The 27,971-nt window shown below is 65.2% G+C and overlaps 2 protein-coding genes across 4 annotated transcripts in view; both read right to left on the bottom strand.

The window, feature by feature from the left end:
* Positions 1-7,325: 7,325 nt before the first annotated feature.
* Positions 7,326-24,454, bottom strand: FASN (fatty acid synthase). Its single transcript, XM_047757002.1, has 42 exons — positions 24,288-24,454; positions 22,333-22,470; positions 21,590-21,742; positions 20,295-20,468; positions 19,879-20,079; positions 19,641-19,763; positions 19,433-19,548; positions 19,211-19,345; positions 18,437-18,899; positions 18,159-18,346; positions 17,893-18,082; positions 17,188-17,282; positions 16,926-17,060; positions 16,642-16,845; positions 16,435-16,550; positions 16,137-16,309; positions 15,866-16,057; positions 15,701-15,784; positions 15,390-15,569; positions 15,064-15,243; positions 14,783-14,986; positions 13,963-14,267; positions 13,369-13,755; positions 13,114-13,278; positions 12,897-13,015; positions 12,661-12,815; positions 12,288-12,491; positions 12,040-12,190; positions 11,776-11,954; positions 11,568-11,687; positions 11,303-11,425; positions 10,976-11,199; positions 10,694-10,895; positions 10,449-10,600; positions 10,228-10,319; positions 9,906-10,057; positions 9,553-9,798; positions 9,186-9,374; positions 8,788-9,018; positions 8,471-8,691; positions 8,257-8,355; positions 7,326-8,167 (listed from the first exon to the last, which is right to left on the bottom strand). The coding sequence occupies exons 2-42, from the start codon at positions 22,457-22,459 to the stop codon at positions 7,778-7,780; spliced, it is 7,539 nt and encodes a 2,512-aa protein (XP_047612958.1). The 5' UTR covers positions 22,460-22,470; positions 24,288-24,454; the 3' UTR covers positions 7,326-7,777.
* Positions 24,455-27,393: 2,939 nt separating this feature from the next.
* CCDC57 (coiled-coil domain containing 57) overlaps positions 27,394-27,971 on the bottom strand; it is a 99,640-nt gene continuing 99,062 nt past the window's right edge. For all 3 annotated transcript variants that reach the window (XM_047757003.1, XM_047757007.1, XM_047757006.1), the window contains one exon: positions 27,394-27,823. In XM_047757003.1, coding sequence (XP_047612959.1) covers positions 27,621-27,823 — 203 coding nt within the window. In that variant the 3' untranslated portion in view covers positions 27,394-27,620. The remainder of the gene's footprint in view (positions 27,824-27,971) is intronic.

Here is a 27,971-nt window from a genome sequence, read left to right as displayed (position 1 = left end):
TCCGTGAGGATACGGGTTTGATCCTCAGTCTCGCTCACTGGGTTAGGTATCCGGCGTTGCCGTGAGCTGTGGTGGAGGTGGCAGTCAGCTTAGACCCCGCGTTGCTGTGGCTGTGGCGAGGGCTGGCAGCTGCAGCTCGGATTCGAACTTCCATGGGCTGCACCTGTGGTCTTAAGAAGAAAAACATCCGTTGGGCTCAGTGGGTTAAGGATCCAGCATTGTTGCTGCAGCAGCTCGGGTCACTGTTGTGGCTCAGGTTCTATCCCTGGCCCAGGAACTTCCACATGCTGTGGGCAAGGCTGGAAAAAAATAGAAAAAGAAAAAAGAAAAGAAAAGCATTCCCAGATAAAGATGGAGAGAATGTGCTGCTAGCCGACCTGCCTTACGTAAAATATTAAAGAAGTCTTTTATTTTTTTATTTAAACTTTTTTTTTTCCATTTTTTCAGGGCCGCACCTGAATGAAGCATATGGAAATTCCCAGGCTAGGGGTGGAATCAGGGCTACAGCTGCTGGCCTCCACCACAGCCACAGTAACACTGGGTCCGAGCCCCGTCTGCAACCTACACCACAGCTCACGGCAACGCCGGATCCTTAACCCGCTGAGTGGGGCCAGGGATCGAACCTGCGTCCTCATGGATCCTAGTCGGGTTCGTTACCTCTGAGCCACAGGGGGAGATCCTGGAAGTCTTTTTAGAATTAAAAGAAATGACATCAGGTTGTAACATGAATCCACATGAAAACATAAGGAACACCAGTAATTACATAGATGAGGTATAAAGACACAAACATGGTAAAAAAACTACACACTCGTATCTTATGAGCAGCGATGAAAATCCTCAAGACCTTAGCAAACACGATCCCACCGACATATAGAAAGAATTACATACCATGACAAAGTGGCATTTTTCCTAGGAATACGGCGTTGGCTTGTTTTCTGAAAATCAGTTAATGTAACGAAGTATAAAAAACACAGGATCATCTCAGTAAATGCAGATGACAAAATCCAACACCTACTCATGATTTAAAAAAAAAAAAACCTTGGAGTCGCCGTTGTGGCTCAGTGGTGAACGAACCCGACAAGGATCCATGAGGATGCAGGTTCGATCCCTGGCCTCGATCATGGGTTAAGGATCCAGCGTTGCTGTGAGCTGTGGTGCAGGCCGGCAGCTACACCTCTGATTTGACCCCTAGCCTGGGAATCTCCATATGCCACCTTAAAAAGACAAAAGACAAAACAAAACAAAATAAAACAAAAACGGAGTTCCCATTATGGCTCAGTGATTACCGAATCTGACTAGCATCCATGAGGACGCAGGTTCGATCCCTGGTGGCTTAAGGATCCAGTGTTGCCGTGAGCTGTGGCGTATGTAGGTCACAGAGTGGCTCGGATCTGGCGTGGCTGTGGCTGTGGTGGAGGCCAGCAGCTGTAGCTCCGATTCGACCCCTAGCCTAGGAACCTCCATAGGCTACAGGTGCGGCCCTAAAAAGCAACAAGCAAACAAACAGGAAAAAACCTTGATAAACTAGGAATGGGGGGAGAACTTCCTCAGCTTGAAAACAAATAGCTACCCAAAAACCTTATAATTAATACTCAGTGGTGACAGACCGGACTGCTTTTCACCTAAGATCAGGACAAAGCAAGCACGCCTGCTCTCACAGCTCTTATTCAAAATAGTGTGGGCAATTCCAACCTGGCCAATAAAGCAATAAAAAGAAAAAAAAAGGCATGTGGCTGGGAACAAAAGAAGCGTCCCACCTTGCACATGGCAGATGGTCCTAATAGAAACTCCTAAGAAATCTCCGAAAACAAAAAGCCCAATTCTAACTAACAAATGCGTTCAGCAAGGTCCGTGCAGAAATTCAATCACATTTTTATTTATTTATTTATTTATTTATTTTTTGTCTTTTAGCTATTTCTTTGGGCCGCTCCCACAGCATGTGGAGGTTCCCAGGCTAGGGGTCGAATCGGAGCCGTAGCCACCGGCCTATGCCAGAGCCACAGCAACGCGGGATCCGAGCCGCGTCTGCAAACTACACCACAGCTCACGGCAACGCTGGATCGTTAACCCACTGAGCAAGGGCAGGGACCGAACCCGCAACCTCATGGTTCCCAGTCGGATTTGCTAACCACTGCGCCACGACGGGAACTCCTCAATCACATTTTTATATACTAACCACAAACGCACGAAAATTGACATTGTAACCCCGATACCATTTACCGTTGCGCCAAAGAAAAGTAGATACTTCGGAATAAATCAAACACAACGTGCACGCGATCCGCGTGCCGACGATCCCAGAATGTTGGTGAAAGAAATCAAAGGAGACCTCCGTTCACGGTCTGGAGGGTCTGCCGCGGTCGCAGACCAGACGACGAGACATCGCGTGGATTCTCTGCAGATCAACGTGCGGATTGGATGTAAATCTGTCCAAAAAATCCAGCAAGGTGTGTAGACATAAACAAATATATTTACATGCACATGAAAAAGCAAAGCACCTAGAATGGCTAAAGCAACTTTGAAAAAGAGCAGGAAACTATACCAGCAAACTATACTCGTTCACTTGTAACAACGGAAGAGACTGTAGAAATAGAATATATGTGTGCACCAGGCCACTTGCCGTACTCCTGGAATTAAGGCGACATTGTAAATCAACCACAAGCCAATAAAAACTGAAAAAAGCGGACGGGAAAGGCGTTGCTTTCCCCACTGTTCAGGCTCGCTGTCCAGCTACAGCAGCGAAGATGGTGGCCGTCCTGTCGGCAGATACACACGACACAGGGGAGAGAACCCCGAAAAAGACCCACACGGTTAAGCCCAACTAAACCTCGACAGAGGGCCAGCAGCCATTCTCCCATGGACGGATCGTGCCACTGGCCGTCTGTAGGCAAAACAAGAACAAAAACCCTCGACCTCAAACTTTACACCAACATTAATTCCAAATGGATCATGAGCTTAAATGCAAAAGGTGAAACTGTAGGGATTCCCTGGTGGTCCGGTGATTAGGATGCAGTGCATGCTTTGTCTTATTACTGCCCCCTACTTGTTCTTTGCATAATTTGGGGAAGAAATCCTTTGTCGGCTATGGGAATTCTAAAGAGCAGCCCCCCTCCCCTAAGTCTGGGGCTTATAGTTTTGGTTTTTTCTTTGTTTTTTTGGCTGCGTCTGTGGCAGGCAGACGTTCTCCGGCCAGGCGTCAAACCTGAGCCACAGCGGTGACCTGGACCGCAGTGGTTCATAATACCAGATCCTTAACCTGCTGGGCCGCCAGGGAACTCCTGGTATTGATCTTTACATACCAATGTCTATGAGCTCATTCCTTGCACATAACCATACAGCTGGGCTTTTTGTATCCATCTTCTGTCCTGCAATCAATCGTCCCAAATGCACTCCTTCCAGGAGCTCTTTGCAGATTTCATCAGCTTTTCTACAAGGACAGTTACGTTGTCTGCAAATAGGGGAAGTTTTATGTCTTCCTTTTTGATCTGTATGCCTTTTATTCCCTTTCTTGGAATTGCTGCACTGGCTGGAACTTCCGACACGAGGCTGAGCAGAAGGGGTGAGACTGGAAATCTCCGTCTGGTTCCCGATCTTGAATAATATGTCCTCTTTCAGCCTTAAGTGTGATGGTAGCTGCTGTGTGTTTTTTGCCGAAGTCTTTAAGCGGGTTGAGGAAGTGGCTGAGTTTTTCTCTAAATGCTGCCTTCTACTGCCTTTGGAACGGACGAGCAACGAGATCCTGCTGCGTGGCACTGGGAACTCTGTCTAGTCACTCATGATGGAGCCTGATCATGTGAGGAAATAAAATGTGTACATGCATGCGTCCCTGGGTCACCTTGCTGTACCGCAGGGAAAAAAAAATTTGTATTGGGGAAATAAGTACACGAATAAAGTAAATAAAAAAAATGCTGCCTTCTACATCCACTGAGATGACCAAGGTTTTTATCAGTAACATGGTGAATTATATCGATTTTTTTTTTTTCATTTTTGCCTTTTCGCCTCTTCTAAGGCCACTCCGGCGGCATGTGGAGGTTCCCAGGCTAGGGGTCAAATCGAGGCTGTAGCCGCCGGCCTGCACCACAGCCACAGCCACGCAGGATCTCAGCCACGCCTGCGACCTGCACCCCAGCTCACGGCAACGCCGGATTCTTCACCCACTGAGGGAGGCCAGGGATGGAACCCGAGACCTCATGGTTCCTCGTCGGACTCACTTCCACTGCGCCGCGGCAGGAACTCTGGTAGTTTCCTCATTGTGCCTTTTTGGGGGGTTTTGGTATCAAAAGTCACGCTGGCCTCCAGGAAGAGCTGCGAATTTTTCCCTTGCAGTGACCGAATCCCACATCCTCTCTTCATTCCCGCTGAAGCCCTAACCCCCAAGGGGGCCGGATTTGGAGACGAGGCCGCCTACGAGGCGCTAAAAAATTCAATGGAGTCACAAGCACAAGCGTGGGGTCCTGGCCCGGGAGGATGGGTGACACTCCAAGAGGAAGAGACACCGGGCTGGCGCTCACGCAAGGGCACAGCAAGGCAGAAGGCGGCTGAGGCGGAAGGCAGCGGCTGAGAGCCAGGAGGAGGGCTGTCACCAGCAACCAAATTGGCAGGAACCTTAGTTTTGGGCTTCCTAGCCTCTAGAACTGTGAGAAAGCAAATTCCTGTTGTTTAAGCCATTCAGTCTATGGGACTTTGTTATGGCCGCCTAAACAGACAGAGACATCCAAAAAATGTTTATTTTGTTTTAACTTAAAAATTTTTTTTTGCTTTTTAGGGCCACACCTGCAGCCTATGGAAGTTCCTAGGCCAGAGGACAGGTTACAACAGCCACCCAGCAACGCCTGTGGAGCAGGGCCAGGGATTGAACCCACATTCTCACGGACACGAGTCGGGTTCATCACCCATTTGAGCCCCAACAGGAATCCCCCAAAATATTTTATGTAACTTGAATTCTTTTGAACGTTATTTCCATTCCAGAATTCTGGAAGCGTCTGAGTAGAATTGGTAATATTTTCCCACTAGATACTGGGCAGAGGCTGCCATGCAGGCCTGGCGTTTTCTTCACGGTTATGTTTTCTTTTTTTTGCTATTTCTCTGGGCCGCTCCCGCGGCATATGGAGGTTCCCAGGCTAGGGGTCGAATCGGAGCTGTAGCCACTGGCCTACGCCAGAGCCACAGCAACGCGGGATCCGAGCCGCGTCTGCAACCTACACCACAGCTCACGGCAACGCTGGATCCTCCACCCACTGAGCAAGGGCAGGGACCGAACCCGAAACCTCATGGTTCCTAGTCGGATTCGTTAACCACTGCGCCACGATGGGAACTCCCACGGTTATGTTTTTAATCCCAGATTCATTTTCTTCCATGGATGCGGGCTTTTTCAGATGTCTCCTTCTTGCCCTTGGGTCTTGTGCGGAATTTCCTCATTCCTAAGTTGTCCAGTTGTTTGGCATGAAGTTGGTGGTGATAATTCCTCATTAGCCGCTCAACGTGCGTCGACTCTCAGCGACGTCGCCCCTGTCATCCTCTCTTTTTTTTCTTTGTCTTTTTAGGGCCGAACCCGCGGCATAAGGAGGTTCCCAGGCTAGGGATCTCATCGGAGCTACCGCTGCCGGCCTACCCCACGGCCGCGCCAGATCCCAGCCAGGCCTGCAGCCTCCACCCCAGCTCACGGCAACACCGGATCCTTCACCCACAGAGCGAGGCCAGGGATCGAACCTGCGTCCTCATGGATCCTAGTCGGGTTCCTTAACCTCTGAGCCACGAAGGGACCTCCAGCTCAATCTCGTTTAAGGTTTATGAATTACTGGTTTTCTCGAAAAGTGGTTTTTGATTTTCTTATTTGATTCTCCCTGATTTGTATTATCTCCTCTATTTTGCTTGGTTTGGGTGTCATCTGCTCCTTTTTTTTCAGTTCCACAAGGAAGAATTCGCAGCCACCGAGAAACGTCTGTATTGACACGGGCCTCTGGGTTAACTCTTCCCCTCACGCTGCTTTAGCTGCAGGCCGCGGATTTTGGCCTGCCGCCTTTGTCTTCAGTTCAAGAGGCGTTCTAATTTCTTTTCTTCCTCCCTTAACTCAGGAGGTATTGGCAGTATGTTATTTGGTTTCTAAACCTCTGAAGATAGCTTAGCGTCCTTTTTGCTACTGGTTCTCACTTGATTCAGTTGCGGTCAAAGAAAATTCTTCACAGACGTTGAGCTCCTATGAGCGTGTCAAGACTGGTTTGATGCTGCAGGATGCAAAGCATCCTGGTAAATGTTCCACGTGGATCTGGATGGAGGCGCACTCTGCTCCCGTTGGGTGTGCTGTCCCTTGGTTGACTGTATCGTTCGGGACTGAGGTCCCTGTGCACCTTCTGTCCACTCGTTCCCTTGCCAGGAGGGGTTCTGACGTCTGCGGCTGTCGTCCTGCCCGATGCTGCTGTCAGAGCTGGAGCTTTGACCTCCTGCAACTTGGAGCTGCCGGAGGAGCCCCCGGAGCTGCAGGCCTCGTGTCCTTTGCGTCAGCTGACTTGCGTCGTGTCCGAGGCCCCTCTTCAGACCTGATAGGTTCCTCGCTCTGAAATATACTGTACCTGATGTCAACACACGCCCGTCCTAGAAAGCCTCTCGCTACCGTTGGCGTGCTTTCAAGGTTCGCGCCTGTCGTGGCTGCTATGGGAGCGTCTTTCCTTTTTAAGGCTACTGGGTGACAGCCCATCTCGGCACAGGCCATGTTTGTGTGCTCATTTTTCTGTCCCCGATGCTTTTTGGCTGTCGTGGTGAGTGGCGCTGCCGTGAGCATTGGTGTACCGGCTTCGGAGTCTGATTCCAGCTGTTCTGGGTTCTACCTGGGAGTGGAGTTACCGGCTCACGGGCTAGTTCTCTGAGGAGCGCGGAAGAGCTCCAGGCCTGCTTCTGGGCTCAACCGCGCACCCTCCTGGGCGTCTAGCAGTGGGCCTGCTCTCCAGGCCCAGAAGCCCCAGCCCCTGGGTTCAGATCCTCGGGGGCCTCCCTCCGCCCCTCCCTCCCAGCGCAGCCGCCGTTCCGCCGCCTACAGCCGAGGGACGGCCAGCGCACACGGTCCAGGCGCTGCCAGGGAGGGCGGTGGCGACTTCAGGCAAAGGTGGTCTGAGCCACGGGGCCGGGCACCCTCCACTCAGCTGAGGCCCGGCCACGTGAGGTAAGCGGCTCGGGCAGGGGCCCCCACCAAGGGGCCTGCGTGCCTGTCTCCCCCTGGCCGCGTTTCCCTGCTTGGAGGCCCTTCCCGCCGGCCGGCGGGGAGCGAGCGGGGGGTCCCCTCCAGGCTGCCGGCGCAGGCGCGCGGGGAGAAAGGAAGGACGGACGCCGGGCGGTCAGAGCACACGTGCACTTTAATCGTGGGGGGCGGGGGGCTCCAGAGGAGACAGGGTTTTCACCAGGTTCGTGTAAAAATGAAACGGGGTCCAGATACCGTTCACACAGACAATGACAGTAAATTTCAAGGCCGCGACTCGAGCCACATGTCTCGACAGACGAACACAGGGGAGCAGGGGTGGGTGCCCGGCGCCGGGGCTGCTCCGCTCGCCGCGGGCTTCATGGGACCCGGGCCGGGCTCCTGCGCCGGCCTCCTGGGTGGCCCGGCCGGCGCCTCCCGGCAACACAATAAATAGGAGAATCCCACGGAGAAGGGACAGGCAGCCCCGCCCCGCGAGAGGCTGGGCCGACTCTTCACAGACCGAGCAGGTCTCCGAGCGGTGGCTGGCGTGGGGCCCGGCCCCACACCTGGCGCCGCCTCGCCCGGGCGGGCGCGGGGGCGGGGGGCGGCCTAGCCCTCCCGCACGCTGACGCGCGGCTCGGCCAGGCAGCTGTGGATGATGCTGAGGATGGACTCCAGGCCGCTGCCCTCCAGCAGCGTGCGGTGGTCGCCCTCGATGACGTGCACCGAGACCTTGCCGTCGCACACCTGGGACAGGTTGTAGTCGGCGCCCAGGTCCTCGCCGTAGGCGCCGCCCGTCTTGGCGCGCAGCAGCGTCACGTTGCCGTGGTAGGTGGCCTGCGGCCAGTACTGCTCGGCGGCGCGCAGCTTCTGGTAGAAGGAGCGAGCGGCGAAGCTGAGGGCGTGGCGGTCCAGGCCCGCGTGGCTCTGCGTGATCAGGTCCACGGTGGCCGCCACGCGCGCCTCCAGGCCCTGGAGCGGTATCAGCGCCTCCAGCACCTGCGGGACAGGACGGTGAGCGGCGCCAGGGGCGGGGCGGGGCCGGACCTCCCCCCCCCCCCCCACCCCGGGATGGCCCGGAGCCTCACCTTGCCTTGCTCCATCTCGGTGAACTGTTGCACGAAGAAGCACATGGCCTTGGCCTCGGCCTCGGCCTCGCAGCCGAGGGTCATCTTAGCGCGGTAGCTCTGCAAGGGGAGCAGGGGCTGCTGCAGCCACAGGCTCCTGGGCGTGACCCTGGACCCCACGGCAGGCCCGGGGCGGGGGTCGGGGGGGTGGGGTGGCGGGGGAGGCTGCCCTCACCTGCGTGTAGGCCAGCACGAAGGAGTGTGAGCCGTCGAACAGGAAGAGGCTGTGGTTCCCGGGGGTGGCGCTCTGCTGGGCCTGCAGCTGCGAGCACATCTCGAAGGCCACGCAAGCCCCGTAAGAGTAGCCGGCTATGCGGTAAGGCCCCTCGGGCTGCACCTGTCTGATGCACTCGATGTAGTAGGAGGCCAGGCTCTGGATGCTGTCCAGCGGGGCGGCTGTGGGGACAGGGGGAGGCTTAGCCTCTGCCGGGGGGGGGGCGTGGGGGGCCGCGGTGGGGCCAGCCCCCCGGGGGGGGGGGGCCTCTGACGCACCTCCCGTGCACTGCAGGCCGTAGGTGGGGATGCTGAGCTTGGCGGCCAGGCCGTGGAACACGGTGATGGAGCCCTCGATGGGGTGCACCAGGAACAGGGGCCGCTCTGCGCTCTGCACGGAGTTGAGCCGCGTCAAGGTCGGGCCCTCGGGGTTCACCAGCAGGGTGCTCAGGTTCAGCATTGTCTGCTGCCGCGCAGGGCTGTCCTCGTTGGATGTGGGAGTTGCTGGGTCTGCGAAGAGGGGCAGATGCCAGGGAGGGAGGGGTCGCGCGGGCTCCCCGCACACCCAGGAGCATGTGCGAGCGTGGGCACACAGCCGACAAGGGGCCAGGTGGACAAGCCCTGACCTAGGGGGTGACCCAGGCTGCCCACAGGCCGGCAGCCCCAAGGGGACGTACTGGCGTCCGTGCTGGTCTCCGAGGAGAGTTCCTGTAGCTTCCGGAGGCTGAGCTGCCGCACCTCCCGCATGGACAGCACCAGGTCGTGCTCACGCTCCAGTATCTGGCGCACCTCCACGCCCATGAGCGAGTCCAGGCCCAGGTCCACCAGCGTGCTGTCCGGATTGATGGAGGCCACGTCCCGGATGCCTGGGGAGAGGCGCTCAGCTGGCGGTGGGGTACGGGCACCCCCGTCCTGGCACGCAGCCCCCACCCCGCTCTGCAGACCCCTCCTGTCCCTCCCTCCACCCACACGCACGGCCCCTTCGGCGGCCAGGAGGCCGGGCCGGGGCGCCGCGCCGGCCAGGGGCGCGGCGAGCTCTCTCACCCAGGATGTGAGCCACGGCCTTGACCAGGTCCTTCTGGCTGCTGCCGTCCCTGGGGGCGGCGGCCTTCTTCTCAGCCAGGACGAAGCTGCTCAGGACGGGGTGGGGCTGGCTCAGGAAGAGATCCAGCACCTCCAGGCAGGAGGCGATGCGCTGGGGCAGCGTCCCGCCCACGACCGTGTCGTTGGTGCCCATGGTCTCCAGGACGACGCCCACGTCGCCGATCGCACCCCACTGCACGGCGAGGCCTGTGGGCCGGGGCGTGGGGGGGGGGGCGGCCGCCGTGAGCAGAAGCCCCGGGGAGGGTGGCCCCGCGGGCTGGGGCTGGGGTGGGGGGTGGGGGGGCTGGGCCCACCTGGGAGCCCGTCGTGCCGGCGCTTCTCGCAGATGCGCTCCATGGCAGAGTTGGCGAAGCCGTAGTTGGCCTGGCCGGCATTGCCGCGCCCACAGCTCACGGAGGAGAAGATCACGAAGTAGTCCAGCTCGGGACACGCGTCCCGGGTCACCCTGTGGGACCCTGAGTCACCCCCGAGCCGGCTGCGCCAGCCGCACCGGCTGGCATGCCCAGGACCCCCGCCTGCCCGCCAAACTGCCCCCGCTTGCCCAGCCCCTTGGCTCAGCCCCAGCAGAGGCCTGCGGCCTGGTCTCTGCACAGCAGTGCGGCGGGGTTGGCGCACCTGTCCAGGTTCGCGGTGCCGCTGTACTTGGGCTTACTGACGTCCTGGAAGAACTCCGGGGTCTGGTTCTCCAGCACGGCGTCTCTCAGGACCTGGGGCGAGGGGAGCTTTGTACCCCACTACCCTGGCCCCAGGGCTCCAGATGGCTGGCGCAGGGGGCGGGGGGGTGAGGGGGAGCTTCCCCGGGCAGCTGGCTCCAGCCCCTCCAGAGCCGTCCTCACCATGGCCAGGTTGAAGACGCCTCCCACGGGCCCAAGCTGTGTGGCCTCAGTGATGAGGCTCCGAGCGCCGTCCAGCGAGCTGGCGTTGCTGGTGGACACCAGGACCTGGACGCCCTGGCGTCTCCACTCTCGGACCTGCCTGGCCTGGTAGCCTGTGGGAGGTGGAGAGCGGGGCTGGGCCATCAGGGCTCTGGCTGCGGGCGCCCGCCCGCCCGCCCGCCCGCGGGGCCCCCAGGGCCCCTCACCTGTGCGGATGCCCGAGCGGGAGGTGAGCACCAGCTTCTGGGCCCCTCGCAGCCTGAGCCACTGCGCCAGCTGCAGGCCGAAGCCGCCCAGGCCCCCGGTGATGACGTAGCTCTTGTGGGGGGGGCAGAAGGTCTTGGACAAGCCGGTCACTGCGATGGGCGGCAGCCCGCGCGGCGCCGGCCCCTGCTCCTCCTCGCGCACCTGCAGCGGAGCCGCACGCCCGTCAGGCGCCGCCCGCCGCCCGCCGCCCGCCGGCGCGGCGCCGGGGGTGCCCCGCTCACCTGGACGACCACTTTGCCTATGTGCTTGCCCTGGGCCATGTAGCGGAAGGCGGCCTCCACCTTGGTCCTGGGGAACACGGTGCACTTGAGCGGCTGCACCACGCCCTCCTGGATGCCCGCCTTCAGCAGCTCTGACACCTCCTGCCAGGTGGCGCCGCCCTCCTCAAAGAGCGAGTCCAGCAGGATCCCGTGGAAGGTCACATTCTTCAGGAAGACGGCCATGCCTGCGCGGGCGGGCAGGGGTGCTCCACGGCTCAGCCCCCGGCCGCCCCGGCCGCCAGCCCCCCGCCCACCCAGCCGCCCACCAGGAACGCTGCCCAGCCTCACCCAGGGCGTGGTTGTTGGAAAGGTCGAATTTGCCGATTTCCAGGAAGCGGCCGTGCTGGGCCAGACACCGCACGCTGGCCTGCAGCTTCTCTTCCGCCAGGGAGTTCAGGACCAGGTCGACACCTTCGTGGGGGGAGAGGGGTTCTTGCGGTCAGGACTGCGGCCTGGCCAACCCGGCTCAAGCCGAGGGCCAGGGTCTCCTCCGGCTGGGCGGCTGAGGGCCGGGACACGGCTGCACGCGGCTGGCGGCGGGGGCGCAACTCACCCTTCCCGGCCGTGTGCCGCAGCACGTGCTGCTCAAAGGACGTGTCGCGGGAGTTGGCGAAGCAGGTCTCGTCGAGCTGGGGGAACCTGGCCTGGAGGTACGCCCGCTTCTCGGCCGACCCTGGGAGGGGGAGGTGCTGCTGGGGAGCCTGGCCTTCGGGGGGGCTGGAAGGGCAGGCCCGGGCCCCCGGCGAGGGCTGGCGGCTTACCCACGGTGGTGAAGACGCGGCAGCCCCGGCTGAGGGCGATGGCGATGGCGGCCTGGCCCACGCCGCCCGAGCCCGAGTGGATGAGCACCGACTCCCCGGGCCGCATGCGCCCTCGCAGCACCAGCGAGTAGTAGGCCGTCGTGTAGACGATGGGCACCGACGCTGCCTCCTCCAGGGTCCTGGGGGGGGCACGGGGGTCGGCTTGGGCTTGACCCAGGCCGTGCCCATGGGGGGGGGCTCAGGTCACACCCCTCACCGACTCACCAGGTGGAGGGCACCTCCCAGGTGGCGTGCTGGAGCAGCAGAACAGAGGTGGCCAGGCCTTCCGCGGGCACCATTCCCATCACGCGCCTGCCGCTGGCATCTCGGCCGGAGAACTCCATGCCCAGCATGCAGTCTCGAGTGAGCCACTTTCCTGGGGGCAGACGGCGGGTGAGGCCCTCATCTTCCCAGGGAGGTTCCCCCTCCCCCTGCCTCCCCCAGGGCCTGCCCGGCCTGGGTGCTGCCCGCACCTGGGATGGAGTCAGGGGACAGCTTGCCCGTAGCCAGCATGACGTCTCGGAAGTTGAGGGAGGTGTAATAGACACTGCAGAGGCGGTCCTGGCAGGAGGCGGGCAGGGCGTAGTGCAGCGGGGAGCAGACCCAGCGGATGGAGGAGAGGTCCCCCCGGCTGAGGACGTTTACGAAGGCGTGCTCCGTCTGCTTCTCTGGCCGGTCTGGGGGTGGCAGGACGCGGGGCTGCCACGGGGCCACGTGCAGCCGGGGGCCAGGTGGGGCTTCCGCCCAGGTCCACCCCCCACCCCCGCCCCCCGCTTTCCTTCTCGGCCCTCCAGGCTGTGATGTGAGGAGCCTGGAGGGTGGGGGGGCAGGCTGGGGGGGGCTCACCCTGCTCCAGCGGGAAGTGGCGGAAGGCCCCCCAGGCTCCGTCCCGGTAGACGTTCATCACCAGGTCCCCCTGCAGCACCTTCTGCAGCTCCGAGGAGCTCGGGTGCATCTCAGGGGCGGGCGATGTGCTGCTGAGGTTGGACACCAGGACGCACCTGTGGGCAGCCAGGCTGGTGAGGGGAGGCTGGGGGGCGGGGGCGGGGCGGGGCGGGGGCGGGGCTCAGTGAGCATCTCACCGAATGCGGTGGCCGCCGGGCTCTTTTCGGAGACAGTTCACCATGCCCACGACGCCCGAGGTGCTGCAGCCGACAGCCATCAGCCACACCGGCCGGGAGGAGGCGTCAGCCAGGATGTCCTGGAGGAGGGGCGGGGGGTGTCGGCTTCTGCAGGTCCCCAGGCCCACGTGCTGGAGCTGGGCGAGCTGGGCACGGCTGGGGCCTGGGAGCAACTGACCTTCAGTGAGTCGACCCAACGGAAGCTGGTGTCTTCCACGGACAGGAAGACGGGGCTGTCCTGTGGGGTCTGCTGGCGGCACAGGAAGAGCACGGAGCCGTAGAAGGACCTCTTCAGGGCCACCAGGTGCAGGGACGCCCCAGCGAACAGGCTCTCCCACTGGTCCTGCAGGGCCGGGCGGTCAGCGCGCAGGGGGGCGGGGCCCCGCCCCCTTCCTCCCGGGCCCCGCCCCCTTCCGTCCGGGCCCCACCCTACCTGGCTCAGGAGGTGCCTGCCGCCTTGCTCAGGGGAGGTGAGGAAGCCGACCATCTCCCCGAGGGGGTGTCCTCCGAGCAGCGTGTGCAGCAGCAGGAAGCCCCCCTCCTTCAGGGTGGCTGCCATGTTGCCAACAGCCACAGCCGGGTCGCCGAGGGTGGCCAGGGCACAGTTGCACACCACGAGGTCAGCCTTGTCCAGGCTGCCAGGGGCTGGGTTGGCGGGGTCCCACTGGCCCTGGGTCACGTGGAGCTGCTCCAGCTTGGCCTGGGCGGCCTCCAGAGCCTGCGGGTGGCGATCAGTGGCCGTGTAGTCCAGATCCATCACGGGCTGGGTGTTGAGCAGCGCCGGGATGCGGGAGTACAGTTGGCCATCACCAGCCAGCACCTGGGGCAGAAGAGCTTCCTGGATCGGCTGCCACGGGGCAGGCATTCCCCCCCCTGGGCTGAGTGTCTCCCAGAAAGCCCGCCCCAGCTACCGGGAGCCGGCCAAGGCAGTGACCTCCCGTCCGACAGGCCCTGGCCCTCCTTAGCTGTGGCGCTGCCCTGCCTGGGTCCACGTGCGCTGTGCCGGACCACCGCGCTCGGCACGCACCTCCACCACCTTCATCTTGGCGCTGGCCATGTTCTCCAGGGCGGTGTCCACGCACGCCTTGAGTGCCGGGGCGTCGAGGAGGCCGCTGAGCAGGGGGTCGTCACACAGCAGAGGCCTCTCCTGGGCCAGCACCTGGCCCAGTTCCAGCTGCAGGTTCCCGTTGAGTTGCAGCTGGCAGGCGGCGGCCAGCAGCCGAGGCAGGCTCTGCTGCGGGGCCTCCCGGGGGGCCTGGGCACCGTCCAGCCCAGGCACCACCATCTTCAGCCCCTGCTGGGCCACCTTGGTCTGCAGTGCCTGTGCCAGCCCTGGAGAAGGGGAACGGCCTTGGTCGGGCTGGGGTTCCTCAAGCCCCCCCACAGCAGGTGGCTGCTCGGAGCAGGTGGTAACCAGGACCCGCCTCCCAGCCCTGCCCGCTGACAGCAAACAGAGGTGGGGTGGGGGCAGCCCGATCAAGCACCAGGATCTGCCTCGGGTCCCCTGCCTGAGGTGTGAGCCCCAGAGGGTGGGTTCGGGCCCCGATGCCCCCTGGCTGCATCCCCCAGTTCTCTGCCCCCACCCCCGCCCACTGGCTCGGCAGGGGGGCTGCCTTGTGGGCAGCTGACTGGGGGCACAGGCAGAAGGGGCCAAGCCTGGCCCCTCTGAAGACTTGGGCTGTGGGCGGGGGCCAGGCCTGGGGCCCCTGAGGGGGCAGGTTTGGGCTCCACAGGGAAGAGGGGCTGGGACGGGGCGGACGGGGACGCGACGAGCTCCCAGCTGCCAGAGACAGGCACAGGCCCTGGGGGCAGGACCCTGGGACGCAGGTGGTGGGCGCAGGCCTCACCCCTGCAGAGCTGCAGCTCCTCCTGCAGGGCCGTGTTCCCGGCCAGGCACCCGCTCTCCACGTGGGGTGTGAAGCAGAACTTCTCCAGGATAGGCTTAAGATGCTCCTGGGGTCGCCGTGGGGCCACTGAGGAGTGGACCCCCAAGAAGAGGGCGCCTCCAGCCACCACTGTGTTCAGGTTCCTGTCCACCACCACGTCGGCCGCTGCGGGGACACGCGGGGTGAGTGCGGGTGGCACCTGGTGTGGGGACCCGGGGGCGCGGGGGCTGGGCCAGCGCCACCTTGGGTGGTGTCCTGCAGCGTGTACAGCTTCTGCCGGTGGGTGGCGGGGTCGATGCGGATGGAGGTGAAACGCGTGGGCAGGTACAGGCCGAGCTGGCCGGGGGCCAGAATGGACATGTGCAGCATGGCGTCCAGGAAGCTCACCCAGCTGTCGTTCCACTGCAGGCGGCCCCTGGTACCTGCGGCGAGAGGGACGTCGGCTCGGCTGGGCCCTCTCCTCCGTGGGCCCCGACCTGGGTGCCCCTGGGGCCCCCTCAGGCCTACCATTACCCCCCTTCCACCCGGCCCGGGCCCCAGGCAGCAGGAGGGTGCCCCTCGCCCTCACCTTCGAGGTCGCTCTCGAGGACCAGCTGGAAGAAGGGCCCGTAGTCATAGCCCCGCAGCCGCAGGTCCTTGTACACGTCGCCCTGGCTCAGGCGGAACTCAGCCGTGGTGTCCGCGGGGTCCACGGCGGCCCGGGTGTCAAAGAGCTTGGGGTCAGGGCTCTCCCACTGGTACACCTTCCCTGGGGGGGAGGGGGGGGCGGGGTGCAGCAGAAAGGCCTGAGCGTGGGGCAGGGCGAGGCAGCAGCCAGGGTCCACCCCCCCCGAACCCCCTGCTGGGGACGCTGCAGCCTGGCCGGGTGCCCCTGCTCACCGCTTGCGATCAGGCTGCCGTTGCTGTCAGACACCTCAAAGGCGTGGGAAGCCTCCAGAAGCCGCACTTCCAAGGACACGGTCCCTGTGGGCAACAGGACTGGGGGTCAGCTGCGGGGGTCAGCGGCCGGCACCCCCGCCCACTCCCCTAGCACGGCCTCCCTACCGGTCTTGGGCAGGATGGTGGCCTGGTGCAGCGTCACGTCCTCAAACACCACAGGTGTCTCCTCCAAGTTCTGGCTCAGGGCTCGTGCCAGCGTCTTCCAGGCCAGCCACAGGTAGCCGGTGCCAGGGAAGAGGACGCGGCCGTCTATGCAGTGGTCCACAAGGTAGTGATCCGGAGACTCCGGGCTCACGTCTGGAAGACAGGCGGCTTCAGTGCTGGGCGCAGGTGGCAGGGGCTGCCCCGCCCGCCTCGCCCGCCCCGCCCGCCTCACCGAACTTATAGACGGCAACAGAGGAGCAGCTGGAGCCGCTGGGGAAGTCGGCCGCGGAGGGCACATCCCAGGCCTGGCTGTGGTCCCACTTGATGTGCGGGGAGATGAGGGGGGTCCCCCGGGGAGCAGGGAACTCCACGGGTGGGAACAGACCGTTGGGGTTGACGCTGACGCTGGAAGGTCGGGGGGGGGGGGGAGGCATGAGGGCCCTCACCCAGGGCCCATCATTCTCCCCTAAGGCCCCGTGACAGCCGAGGCGGGGCGGGGGGGGGGGGGGGGTCTGGGTGGGAGGACGCACCCCGCCAGGTGGAGCCTGCCCACGTTGCTGAGGAAGAACTCCAGGTTGTTGCTGTGGCCCTTCTTCATCAGCGGGATGATGGTGCAGCTGGACTCGAGGCTTCTCTTCAGAACGGCCTGGGGAGGCACACAGGGCTGGGCCTCTCCTGCCAGGCCCCTGCCTGCGAGGCCGCCGCGACCCCGCCCGCCGGCCCCCCGGGCCGCGCACCTGCAGCAGGGCGTGCGGGGCGATCTCCACCACCACGGCGTGCGCGGGCACGTGCTGCAGCGCCTCCTGGAACAGCACCGGGCTCACCAGGTTGTTGACGCTGTACTCGGCCGAGAACGTGCGGGCCAGGCTGCCCTGCCACTGGGCCTCGGGGATGGAGGTGCTGAGCCAGCGCTTGGAGCGGGGCTTCGGATCCAGGATCACCTGCATGCACCGGACCGTCAGTCGGCGCCAGGGCGCGCGCAGCCCGCCCGCCCCGGGAGGCCCGCTGGGCAGCAGCCCACCTTCCTGAGCTGGCGCAGCAGCGTGGGGGCGATGGACTCCATGAAGTAGGAGTGGAAGGCGATGCCGCCCGTCCGCACCTCCTTGACAAACACGTTCTCCTGCTTCAGCTGCTGCAGGAACTCGGACATAGCGGCCTGGGGGCGGGGGCGGGGGCAGGGCGCTGGACGAGCAGGCCTGGGCCTGCGCCCGGCTCCCCGTGCAGAGCTCACCCTGAGGGACGGGAGGGGGCTTGGGGACGAGGCCTCGCCTCCCAGGGCCCACCTGAGGTCCCGAGATGGTCACCGTGTCTTTGGAGTTGTGGCAGGCGGGCACGATGCCAGGGGGGCAGCGCTGCTTACACTCTTCCCAGGACAAGCCTGGGGACAGAGAGAGCCTCAGAGGGTGGTCGTGGGGAGCCCGCACCCCTGCCCGGCCCCTCCCGGCATGGAGGGGGGGAGACGCTGCCAAGGTGGCCCTCAGGACAGGGGCGGTGACGGCAACTGCAGAGCGGCACCTCTACGAGGGACTTTCACCCCCGCCGCGTCTGACCTCAGGCCGAAGGGCCGTTACTGCCAACCGTGGGTGGGCGCCGGTTTTGGCTCAGCATGGGCACCGGAGGCTCCCAGGCCCCGCTTGTGCCCTGCCCCGCCTGCCCCACGTGCGAGCAGCCCCCCAGGATCGGCTGCCAACAGGGGGGAGCAGGGCTGGGTCATCCCAACTTGATCACAATGCCGGTGGCTTCCCATGTGAAAACCATGCCAGCCTCTGCTGACACCAGTCCCTGAGGGCAAGGGGCTGGGCACTGAGGCCAGCAGGCGCGGGGAGGCCGTCCAGGGCCGCGCGTGGCCTGCAGTGGCGACGTGGCAGCTGGTCGCCCCCAGGCCCCAGCCCAACACCACCGGCAAAGGCCTCTCCATACACGCCCTTCCCAAGGAGCCCCTCAGGCCCGTGGGCAGAGGAGGGTGGGGAGCCCAGGGCAACACCTACCCACGGCTGCCATGGCCCCTGGCAGGATGTTGGCCTCCTTGATGCAAAAGCCCCTCCAGTAGCTGGAGAGCACAGCCTCCTCCTGGGTCAGGCAGCCGTCGGCATAGCCGCAGGCCACCTCGCCCAGGGAGTGCCCGATGATGCCGTCAGGCTGCAGGCCCAAGGAGGTCAGCAGGTCTATGAGGGCGATCTGGGGGGGACAGGGCACGTCACGGGGATGCCCGGCCGAGCGCCCGCCGGCCCGCCGGCCCCGGGCCCGGGCTCACCTGGATGGAGGTGAGGCTCACGAAGGAGGAGACGATGTCATCGAGGACGGCCTCGTCCGTGCTCAGCAGCAGGTCGGACACCCGCAGCCCCAGAGGCTGCAAGGCCTGGTCCGAGCGCAGGATGGAGTCGCGGAAGCTGTCCAGGCGCATGAGGCTCAGCCCCATCCCCTGCCACTGTGCGCCCATCCCTGTCCCGGAGAAAGGCGTCAGGGGGCGGCTGCGCGGCCCCGCCCCACCGCCCTCGGGGACGGCCTGGGGAGCGGGGCGGGGGGGCTCACCTGAGCAGATGAACCAGACCGGGCGCTTGCTGCCTGGCACTTGCTGCACCTCCTGGCTGCCAGCCTCGCTGCCCAGCACGGCGTAGCCGCGGAAGGGCATGGCGACCGGGGAGACCGCCGCGATCTCGTTGAGCATGCTCACAAAGGCCAAGTCTCGGCTGTGCCGGAGGCCCTGCTCCAGCAGGGTCTGCACGGCCTCGAGGGTGCGCCCGCTGGCCTGCAGCAGACGGGGCAGCGCCGCATGCGGGGCGGGCGGTGGGGCGGGGCGGGAGTTGGGCTGGAGGATGACGTGCACATTGGAGCCGCCGAAGCCGAAGGAGTTTATGCCCACGTTGCCCCCACGGACGGGCAGGGGCCGGTCCACCACCTGTAGCCGCCCGTCCTGCAATGCTGGGATCTCGGGGTTCGGGGTGTGGTAGTGCAGATTCGGGGCCCAGACCCCGTGCTCCAACGACAGCAGCACCTGCGAGTGGCTCGAGGTCAGTGGCGTGGCTGCCCCAGGGGTGCTGTGGGCACATCCCCCAGGGACCCTCTGAGGCCACCATACAGTTCTGCCTGCTGCCCAGGGTCCCCAGGTCCCCCCACCCCGCTCCCAGCTCCCTCCCCCCCGCAGGCCCCCCCCCCCCCCCAGACTGATGGGCCGTGTAGGAACCAGGGCAGGGACTGGCCGCAAGCTGGCACCCTGAGGTCCAGGCCTCAGTGGCTCCCACCCCACAGCAAAGCCTGCGGGGACCTGCCCCCACTGGGCAGGACGGCCTCAGGCCCACACCCTACCTTGATCAGCGCCGCGACCCCCGAGGCAGGCTCCGGGTGTCCCATGTTCGACTTGGTGGATCCGATCAACAGGGGCTCCCGGCGGGTGGTACACAGGGCATTCGCGATGCCGTTCAGCTCCTGGGGGTCGCCCACCTGCGGGGACTCGGGGAGGTGAAGACTCACGGGAGCGCCTCTGGGGGTGGGGGGGTAGGGGGTGGACGCGGCCAGGCGGGGCCTCACCTTGGTGCCGGTGCCGTGGGCTTCGATGTACTCCAGGGACTCGGGGTCTGGCCCGGCTGGCGCGTACAGGGAGCGGATGAGCTGCTCCTGCACGTCTCCCGAGGGGAAGGTCACACCTGCAGGTGGGGGCGGGGCCGGGCCTCAGCACCCCTGCCACCGGGTGGACCCCCCCTGTGCCCCCTGCCCCCTCCCCGAGGCCCGCCCGCACCTTGTTCCTTGGAACCGTCTGTGTTCGTGCCCGCGTTGAGGATGGTGGCGTATGCCCGTCGGGCCAGGGACTTCTTGGTCAGCAAGACCGCCACCACAGCCTCTGCACGGCAATAGCCGGTCCCTGGGGGCAGAGGGCACTCAGGCCTGGGGGCGACGCCGAGTCCCCCCACCTGGCCAGGAGCTCCGGACAGCGAGAGGGGGGGCCGGTGCCGCCCCGCGCCCCTCCGTCCCCTCACCTTCGGCATCGAAGGACCTGCAGGTGCCGTCCTGGCTGAGCATGCCCAGCTTCATGAATTGCAGCGAGGAGTTGGGCTTCAGCAGGACGTTGAGGCCGCCCACGACGGCCGCAGAGCACTCCCCTCCGCGGATGGCCTGGTAGGCGGACTGCAGAGCCAGCAGGCTAGAGGAGCAGGCCGTGTCTATGGTGATGCTGGGCCCTGCGGGCAAGGGCGCGGGCTGTGGGATCCCCAGGACCCTGGCAGCTTTAGCGGGTGCCCCCCACGTGGAGCCCGTGACACGGGGACCTCACCCCTGCAGGGCCCTCCCCTCCCCCCGCCCCGGCGGGAGGTCGTCAGGAAGGGTCTTGGCTGCCGTCCGGCCCCACCGCCGCCGCCAGGAACCCGAGGCCCAGAGGGGCTGGGTGGGCGCTCACCCTTGAAGTCAAAGAAGAAGGAGATGCGGTTGGCCATCATGGCGCGCTGGCAGCCTATCATGCTGTAGCCCACGAGGGTCTCGGGGTCTCGGCTCAGAGCCTCTGAGGCGTCAGAGCTGCTCACACCCACCCAGACACCGGTGCTTGTGCCACGAAGGGAAGCAGGGTTGATGCCTGTGGAGGGCAGAGGTCCGAGCTGGCAACTGCGGCACCCAGCCCGCCGCCCAGCTCTGGGGTGAGAGGGGCTCCCTGTCAACCTGACTCTGAAGGGGCAGTCGGCGGGGGGCAGCCCAGGTAGAGCCGGGAACGGAAAACAGGTCACAAGGAACCGGGGCCTGGGGGCAGGCAGGGTGCCAGGTGGGGCTCCAGGCTCTGGGGCAGGCAGCAGGCAGAGACAGCCAGAGGTGGAGACAGAGGGTGGCATTGTCCCCAGGCTACTCCCCTGGCCCCTGGTGTTGCTGGCAGGGTCCGGTGGGCCCCAAGGGCGGCCTGCCCTGGGTTGGCCAAGATAAGACGACAGAGGAAGACAAAGGCTGAGTGTCCAGGCTTAGGAAGAAAGGAGGGACCCTGCCCAGCCCCTGGGGAGCGGTACCCAAGGTCTCCGGGTGGAAGCCCCAGGCAGTGGAAGCCCCCCTCACCCCCCCATCAGCAGCGTGTGTCCATGACCTGGTCACGCTCAACGTCAGCTCCGGGGGCTGGCTAGCATCTGCTGCAGGCCACAAGACCTGCAAGCTGGGACGTCCTCCACCCCCATGGGCTGCCAAGCACAGGCAGGAGCGGGCAGGCCCGCGGCGCCCATCGCCGCCCACCTGCTAAGATGCCACACCCACATGGCCAGCCTCCTCTCTCACCAGGCAGGCCTTCCACGCTCCAGTGGCCCTGGCATGGGTCTGTGTCCTGGGACAAGGGGCAGCTGGCTTCAGGCACCTGTCCGAGGCCACACGCAACCCAGCGGAGGGGAGAGTGGATGGTGACGAGTCCTGGGGCCAGATCGCACCTCCCGCTCGGCCTGGCAACCTGCTCTCACCCCAAGATCAGCCATGCAACGGGAAGCGAGGAAACTGGGGCATCAGGACACACCCGGGACACTTCTGGCATGCGGTTGTGAAATGTGACCTGCCCGAGGCCCACGCCTTCCCAGCCACCAGCCCCAGCCCGCGCACGCCCCGCGGCCGCTTCTGGTTCTAGGCGTTCTGCTGCACACACGTGCTGGCTTCAAAAGCAAAAAGAGGGACTGTTTTCAAGAGCGGCAAGAACCTCAGGGCGGGGCCCCCGGCCGCCGCCCGACGACCCACCTCCGTCCACGATGGCCTCGTAGGTGACCTCCAGCAGCATCCGCAGCTGGGGGTCCATCGTGTTCGCCTGCTTGGAGTGGACCCCGAAGAAGGAGGCGTCGAAGCGGGACAGGTCCTTCAGCTTGCCCATCCGCCGGGGCAGACCGTACAGCCCTGCGGAAGGCACGCAGCTGGAGGGCCGGCCGCGGGACCCCACAGCCCTGAGCCGCCGATGGGGGTGGGGGGGGCGCCTGGCCGCCCCGGGAGCCGAGGCTCCCCGGGACCGCTGTGCCCACTCCCAGAGCAGAGCCACCCCTTCCATGGCCCTGGCTGCAGACCCTCTGCCTGAGGCCAGGCCAGGCTCCGCCACACTGACTCACATCCTGCGGATCAGGTAGAACCACTCCGCGGTTCCCCTGTTGGGCGTGAGGGAGTCAGAGTCAGACCAGCTCCCCGGCAGGGAGCTGTTCCAGCAAACACGTGGGCTGGCCGTGGCCGGCCAGGCTCTGCGGGGACGGGGCCGCAGGGCTGGAGGAGCCCAGCCCCTGGCCCGGCCCCGGCCCTGCCCCCGGCAGCTCGCCTAGCCCGTCTGTAAAGCGGGCCAGCCCTCAGCGTCCTGCAAGCGGGCGCTCCATCCCCAGCCCACTGGCCAGAGGGCCCAGGCTTCCTCGTCCTCGGCCTTCTCCTGGCGCCACCTCCAGGAAGAGCCTGCAGCGTGCTCGGCGCACGCCGCAGGGAGAGGAGGGCGCCCCAGGCCCACGTACCCGCCTTCCACCGCCTGTCGTCGGCCGTCACCATGTCCACGCCGCCGATGAGGTTGGCCCAGAACTCCTCCAGGTTCTCCGACTCGGGCAGCTTCCCGGACATGCCGGCGATCACCACCTCCTCCATGGCTGCTCTCTCTGCAGGGAGGGCCGCGTGGGCATCAGCTGCTGCCCCGCACTGCCTCGTCGGCAGCCTCAGAGGAGGTCCAGATGCTCCCTCCCCGATCCGGTCCGGGAGCCGCAGGTCAGAAAGCCTTGAGACCCAAGATCCGCACGGCCAGCCCCTGCGTCCGCGTGGGTCCCGCCTGCCCGCACGACTCTTGGGGCACCGGCCCTGGTCTGGGGTCAGCCCGCCACGGCCAAGCTGCCCTGGGCCCGCTCTCCAGCACTTAGCTGGCTGCTGCCACCCCCTGTGGGGGTGCAAGGTCGGAGGGCCAGTCCGGAGAAGGGCCCAAACCCTTCCGAGGAAGGCACCGCCCCGCCTGGTGGTCAGCTTGTTAAGAGAACCCAGCAGGCAAAGGAAAAAAGGCAAACACGGTGGTGGGAAGGAAGGCCCAGGCCCAGGCCGGCTCTGGACTCAGCGCCCACCGCTGCCCTCCACGCTGGGGCCACGGCTCAGGTGCTATGGGTGCCAAGGCCTCGTGGGACTCTGGGGGGAAAGTGGTCCCTGCCCCATGGTGGACAGGCTCAGACAGTATGGCTTCCCCGGCAGGCTCGGACCTGGACAACCACTCCTGGTCAGGTGCCAGGAAAGTCCTACCTGGACCCACACACCTGCACAGGTGAGGCCTTAGGGTCCTGCTTGGCTACCTTCATGCACCCTGCCCACCCACCCAGGCCCAGGTCCCCAAGGCACCAAAGAGGGCGGCTGGGCCACTCTGAGCCTGGGGGTTCCTGGGAAGCCCTCCAGAAAGGGGGCATGGCCAGGACTGGTCCTGCAACTTCCGCCAAGGCTCCAGGCCTCATGGCACTGAGGACCAGGGGATTGGCCAATCACCGGCCCTCCTGGGGCTCTCTGAGCAAGGAAGACCCCGAGCCAGTGGAGCCAGCATCCACTCGCTGGGGGTCTTCCACCGGTGGTCTGATCACTCTGCTGTCCCGGCAAAGAGGGATCCCCCTCCCCCAGCGCTCAATAAAGAGCCCTTTGCGGGCTCAGAGGCACCAGCTCCCGGGGCTGCTGCTTCCTCCAGAAAGTGCCTGTTCTGTTCTCCTCCTACTTGCTATTCACGCGGAGTCCGGCGGGCGGGCGAGGCAGGGGGGTGGAGACCCCTGCAGCGCGCGCGCGGCCCGGCCTGCGCCGCAGCGGGGCCGTCCGGAGCGGGAGCTGCTATCCCCCCAGAACTTCAGGGGCTGCGTTCGGAGCCCACGTGGTGGGGAAGCCGTCCGCACCCAGCCCCGCGCCTCCTCGGCCCACCCCCTCCTTCTCAGTCCCTCCGGGCGGCTGAGACTCGGCTATCCGGCACCCGGAGGTGGGGGGATGGCGCGGATGAAGGGCTTGGAGGCCCGGCCCGAAAGGAGGCTCTTGTGGGCGCCGGGAGCGGGGCGCGAACCCTACAGGCCTCGAGGGTCCGCGGCCTCCCGGCCCAGCCCAAGACCAAAATGGCTGTTGGCGGCGCTCCCTGGCGTTCTGCCTCTCGCCATCCGCCCACCTGCCCCACCGGGCCTGGGACGAGGCGCTAGGGCCCTTCGCAGCCCGGCCTCGGGAGCCCCATGGGGCTCAAACGTCCAGGCCGGGGGCTCGGACCCCGGGACCAAGGCAGCCTGCGCGGGGCGACAGTCACCACGGTCGCTCCGGAGCACGCGCGCCCAAGGCCGGAGGATGCGGGTCGGCGGCGCCCCCTCGAGCCAGGCCGCGTCGCCCCCCAGCCCGGCCCCGGCCCCGGGGGCCCCCCGACCCCAGGATCCAGGTCTCTGGCTCCCAAAACCCGACCTCGGCCCGGCCCGGCCGCTCGTACCTTGTCTGGAGACGGGTGGCGGAGGGAGAGCGAGGATGGAGCGAGCGGAGGAGAAGAGGCCCGGCCGCTGCCGTCTCTCTGACTCCCTCTAGGCCCGCGCCGGCGCTATTTAACCGCGGCCGTCCCCGCGCGGACACGCCACATGGGCTGACAGCTTGGCTGCGCCGCCCAGGCCAATGAGCGTCGGGGCTGCGCCCCGGGACCAGGCGCGCCGCCGCCGGTGGGGTGATGCCGCGCGCCGCCGCCGGGCGCCGGGACCCTGCACGGAGGCGCGCCCTGGGGGCGTGGAGCTGGGGGCCTGGCACTTGGGGAGCGCAGGGGCGGGGCGCGGCGTCACCCCCGCCCCCGACTTCCTTTCCGCGCCCCGCGCCTCCCGGGGCCACCTCTACCCTCGCGGACGCGGGGGCCACGTGTGCACCGCGCGCGGGGGAAACGGGACGGGGCGTGCTTGGGTCACTCTGGGGGTCATACTGGGGCCACTACGGGGGTCGGACGGACCCCCCGGGCGTCTGGACCGACAGGCCCGCTTCCGAGCCCCGCGGAGCCGGGCCGGGGGCGTGACTCGCTCCGCCACCGCAGCCAATAGGGGACCGGGGGCGTGCGCGCCGACCCAATGGAGGCGCGCGAGTGGGCGTTGCTAGGCGATAGGGTGATGGGCCGGGCGGGCCCCGGGCGCTGAGCTGAACGCCGCGGGGCGAGCGCGGTCGTTGACCCGGACGAGGGCGCCCCGCGCGGGGTTACTGCCGGTCACCCCAGCGCAGCCAGGCCGGTCCTCTTTGCTTTGCCGCCCAAATCCGCGAGGCCAGCGCGGGAACCCACGGGGACGTTCCTGGGGCCCGGCGGGTGCTCCCCGCGGCTCCCTGGAGGCGGCCGCTGGGATAGGGCTTGGCCGTCTGGCGAGCGGGCTCTTCGTATGACTCGAACAAAGGAGCCTCGCTAGACAGGGGCACTGGCGCGCGCACAGAAACCGCTGTCTTGGCGCAGCAGCGCGCCCTCCCTTGTAATTCCCCTCCTCAAATGTGCACCAAATTTACCAAAAAACCCCTTAACTTCCAAACCAAAGAGAAAACAGTCCCCGGGGTCACGTGAGAATCCAGGAGGGCTGCCCTCGTGGCCTGACTGCCACGCCCTGCAGCGCTCCAGCTACCTCCTGGGGCCTCAGACAGACCCTTGGGAGGCCAGAGGAGCCCTGGCAGGTCCCCAGGCCCCGCAGCCTCATGGTCTTGAAATCAAACGAGGCTGCTTCTTGCCCCTGCTCTCTGGCAACCCCTCCTGCCTTGCCCTCGGAAGCTCAAGGGCTGTCCGTGGTGCATGGCACCGGCCAGGGGCGTTCAGGGCCGGCACAGAATGGGACTGGCACGTGAAACCACAGCTTCCTGTGCCCACACGCCCCCAGGCACCACAGTGCTCTCTTCCCAGGCCTCTACGTAGGTCCTGCTGGCAGCTCCATACCTTGGTCCCAACCTTCCCTTTGGCCTCGTCCCTGGGGGCTTCTGATTCACACACTGTAGGGAAGAGAGAGGCAGGCAAAGGGGGAAGAGCCCCAAGGTTCCATGGCTGAACTGCCGTCCCCACCACGCCAGATCTTCTGTAACTTCCCTCTTAAGAGCTTTCAGACCCCCGGCACCCTGGACAAGGAGTGGATGGCCATGCTGCACCAACACCCCAACTCTTGGTGCCTTGAACTATCCTAGGCTTACTTCCTGATGGTCAGTGGGGCTCTGCTCACTGCAGGGGGACAGGGGCCCAGGCTGGGCGGCTACAGCGAGACCCTGGTCTGCAGCCCAGCGGCTGGAGCTGCTCGTGGGCACTGAAGCACTCTGAGGAAAAGCAGCAGGGCATCTCGCTTCACTTTTTCCACTACAGGAAGTCACGAGGCCACCCCTCACTTAAGGGGGCGCAAGCCAGAAAGAGGGAGCATGGAGAGCCCTGCCAGCTGGCTGCAAACCTGCTGCCAGCAGGCTGCTGCCTGGCACACCAAAGAGACCTGCCACTGCCTCTGCAGCCCCCCATGCATGGCAGCCCGGCACAAGCAGAGTGCCCGCCTGGGGGCTGGCCTGCCTCTGCTCCATGGAGATTGAAGCCGGGGGCGTGCACCAAGGTGAAATTCAAGAAAGCCCGCGGGGCTCTGCCCCAGGGGAGGCCCGGCCAGGGTGCAGCCCGCAGGCCACGCGCCTCCAGGGCCGGCTCTCTGCTCCTCCTGGCAGGACAGCTGTGCCCGGGGCCACGCTCCCCTTTTCCATGGAAACGTGGCCCCACGGGAGAGCCACCACTGGCAGGCACGCGCCAGCTGCCTGGCTCGGCCCAGGCCCCAGGATGACCTGAGGACCCCACGGACAGCTCTCAGTCCCCCTCCAACCCCGGGAGGAGAGGCCAGGGACAGCCAGGCCCAGCAGGGCAGGCGGCTGGCACTCGGGCCGGGAGTGGGCATCACACACACCCACTGGGTTGCCCGGGTGCTCCCCGCACCTTCTCCACGGCTCCCCACCCCATGTCACCCTGGGGGGAGGCCCGAGGCTGGCAGGGAGGTCAGGAGGCCTCTCAGGGACCGCGTGAGGGCAGGGAAGCGTCTGTCTGCCCAGTGCCGGCCCGGTGACAGGCTCGGCTCCGGGCAAAGCTTCCTGGCCTACAGCCGCCTCACGCCCCAGCCCCTACACGGGGGCGGTGGGGCCCCGGCCTGACACGGAGCTGGTGCAGCGGGGCCGAGGGCAGAGGCTGCCGGGCTGGAGGTCAGAAGGCCTCCTGTGGGTGCTGCCAAGACAAGGGCCCCGACCCACGGCCCAGCCCCCTGGGTCGGGTGCCCCTTCCGTGGGTGGCTGGGTTTCTCTGCCCATCTGCAGGGTTCCCTCCGTCCCCACGCAGATCAGGGAGCCTCGGCCGGGATCACACAGCCCGCCCTGGAACCCACGTTTGCAGCAGGGGCCATGGAGCCCAACAGCGGGACCTCAGGCTGGGAGGGCTGCTCACGCGCGTGGCACCTGCCGTCAGGTCGGTCCCTGGCTCTCGGGGTTAAACCAGAATGTAAACGGAGTGGGGGCAGCGTGCGGGACAGTGCCAAAAGCCGTCATAGTTGGACCTTTGATTCACAAGCGACCCGGCCACGAGCGTCACTCGTGCAAAGCCCAGGAAATCTTTTACTGCCTTTCCCAAGTGGAAAAAACTGGGGGCTTTGGGGCTGGTCTGGGAGGCACCTGCGCAGCACTGCGGAGGCTGCCCTGCAGCTCGCCAGGGGCACACACAGCCCTGATGTGGAGATAAAAGCGCCAAGGAGGAGGAGGCAGAAGGGGGAGGGGTGGGAAGGCGGGGGGCGGGGGGTGCTGGTGGCCGAGGAGGTCAGGCCTTGGCGTTGTAGCTACGAGTCTTGGGGGGCCGCTGGCAGCCTTTAGGTCTGGCAGGACGCGCCCTGAGCTGTCTGGCGGGCTTGCCCCTCGCCCGGGTGTCCATCTTCATCCCTTCGACGGCAAAGACCATCTGGGGCCGCAGGGGGCTCCCCTCGGGGTGTTGGAGGCTGTAGGCCACTGGGGGTGCCGGGTGCTCTAGCAGGTGGAGAGAAACAGGGGGGGGGGTCACCAGGAGGCGGGAGGGGCCGGATGCCGTGCTTGGAGAGCTGGGTTCACTCCAAGCCCGCCCCCCGTTCCTTGAGCACACGCAGGCCAGTGGCCGCCAGCAGTCACAGCCCAGCGG

The sequence above is a fragment of the Phacochoerus africanus genome, chromosome 14 (genome assembly GCF_016906955.1).
Source record: "Phacochoerus africanus isolate WHEZ1 chromosome 14, ROS_Pafr_v1, whole genome shotgun sequence".
NCBI lineage: Eukaryota > Metazoa > Chordata > Mammalia > Artiodactyla > Suidae > Phacochoerus > Phacochoerus africanus.
Note: the sequence above shows the minus strand (reverse complement) of the source record. Positions and strands in the feature narration are given on the sequence as shown.